The sequence below is a fragment of the Pygoscelis adeliae genome, unplaced genomic scaffold (assembly GCF_000699105.1).
Source record: "Pygoscelis adeliae isolate BGI_AS28 unplaced genomic scaffold, ASM69910v1 Scaffold487, whole genome shotgun sequence".
Classification (NCBI taxonomy): Eukaryota; Metazoa; Chordata; class Aves; order Sphenisciformes; family Spheniscidae; genus Pygoscelis; species Pygoscelis adeliae.
This window is the reverse complement of record NW_008825078.1, coordinates 266,615-268,547: the sequence shown is the minus strand read 5'-3', so window position 1 is coordinate 268,547 and position 1,933 is coordinate 266,615. Positions and strand designations below refer to the sequence as shown.

Sequence of the window (1,933 nt, the reverse complement as noted above, 5' to 3'; positions counted from 1 at the left end):
GCAGGAGCCCAATACCCTCTCCCAGGAATACCTGTCGCCCTGTCCCCATCCACCTTCCCTTGGAGCTGCCTCTGCCCACAGTTAAGCCCAAAGAGCTCATGCCCAGATTCACGGCTGACGGGCACTGTGCCATCCCTGACTGAGTCCTGCTTCAGGGCTGTCCTGCCCCAAACAGCCAGGGGTGGGACACCACACGACAGCTCAGACACTTTGTGCTGTTCATGCTGGACCAAAGGTAAGAAGCGGCCAAGGCAGAGACCCCGCCCTTGACCCTGCCCTTACCCCTGCAGACGACATCTTCACACCGTGTCCTCGGAGGGCCTCCATCTCTGGCTCTGACACCTCGCTGAGTGGCGCGTCGCTCCCCTCCTCCTCCTCTGCCTGCAGCAACACCTCCTTCGAGGGCACAAAGTCAGCATCTCGTGCAGGATCATCACTATCTGTTTCCTCCTCCTTCCTCCGCCGGCTCCGACGCTTTTTCTGGATATGCTCAAGCTCCGATTCCGGCTCCTGGGCACCCTCGGTGGGAGCCGGAGGCTGGTACACTGATGTCAGCTCCTCTGCCAGCTCCTGCAGGTACAGCAAAGCCCTGGGACACCAAAGGCATTGCCCAGAGGTGAGCAGAGGGACCACACAGGGACCAGCTAGCCCTCCCTCCAGGACCAGGCGGGACGCATCCCTCCAGCTTGTGGTCTGGGCGAGCAATTTGCTCCAGCCTTGCCCAGCCAGGCTGCAGCAGAGCCTGTCTGGATGCACCGCCAGCCTCCAGGCCGGCCACTCGGACAGCCAGCATCCCCTGCCCCTCCCCAGGGAACGCCAGCCTCCCCAGGTCTCTGGGAGCAGGCAGGGGAACGCATCCAGCAGGCAGAGCAGCACATGGCCCTTTGCCAGCCAGAAAGTGGGAAAGCCAGAGATCTTCCTGTGAGTGCCCTTAGCAAAGGGAGCTCCCACACCACCTTGCTGCAGGTGCCGCACCCTCGCTCTGCGCAGGGGAGGGGACCGGGGCACTGCAACCCCACCAGCTCTGCCCCTGCAAACCCAGGGCTCGTGCAGGCTCTCGGAGAACACAGGCAGTGCCTGAGCTGCCTTCAGAGGCCCCAGAGCGCACAGGTTACCCCCAGGACTCCCTTTTAAGCAGTGGGTGGCTCACACAGCTTGTTCCACTCCCCCCCAGACAGTCAGGAACCAAGGAAACCCCACTGCAGACAGCCCACTGCCGTCGAAGACCCCACCCAAGCGCATCTACAGCCCCTGCGGTTCCCCACGTCCCCGTGCTCCTGGATCCAAACACATTCTCCTAAAGCCAGAAAAGATCGTTCTGTGGGGAACCAGTCTGTCCCACCAACGTGGGACAAAGTCCTTCAGGAAAGACACTGAGACCCCCCCCCAGGGCGAGGCAGAGGTCTCAATGAAGCACTCCAAGAGCGGCATCTGCCTGTCCTTCCAATTACCCCGGGGCACCCGCTCCTGGACCCCCCCCATCCATTGCCCCTGCTTACACTTTGGCCGCTCGCCTCTTGGGGCGCCCGCTGGGGGGGGTCTCCAGGCCTTCCGCCGCCCCGCTGCTCCCCAGCATCTTCTGCACACAGATAGGCTCCGGGGTCGGGCACTCCAGGTCCTGAGACAGTTTCAGCAGCAGCATCTCTGTCTTGGGCTTCCGCCCGCGCTTCCCGGGTGCCTTCGGGGGCGGCACGGACCCATTCTCTGAGGTCCTCGAGGGCTCGCCGTGAGCCTCAGTCTCCGCAGGGGCTTGGCCACTGGTGTCACTAGGACTACTTTTTGTTTTTTGGTTTTGGGCAGTTTTACTCTGGGACTTGGTAGCTTCTACTGCCTCCTCAGAGTGGCCCAAAGCATCCAGGTCTCCGAGTGGCAACAGCTCCCCTGCCCAAAAATAACAGCCAGAGTTATCACGAGAACACAGCAGGGCTCTCCT

General features: G+C 62.2%; 1 protein-coding gene across 1 annotated transcript in view; it reads right to left on the bottom strand.

Moving 5' to 3' along the window:
* The window catches only part of GTF3C2 (general transcription factor IIIC, polypeptide 2, beta 110kDa), a 15,294-nt gene that overhangs the window by 10,293 nt on the left and 3,068 nt on the right, over positions 1-1,933 (bottom strand). The window contains exons 3-4 of the mRNA XM_009326915.1: positions 1,500-1,881; positions 283-589 (exon numbers count right to left, since the gene is read on the bottom strand). Coding sequence (XP_009325190.1) covers positions 283-589; positions 1,500-1,881 — 689 coding nt within the window. The remainder of the gene's footprint in view (positions 1-282; positions 590-1,499; positions 1,882-1,933) is intronic.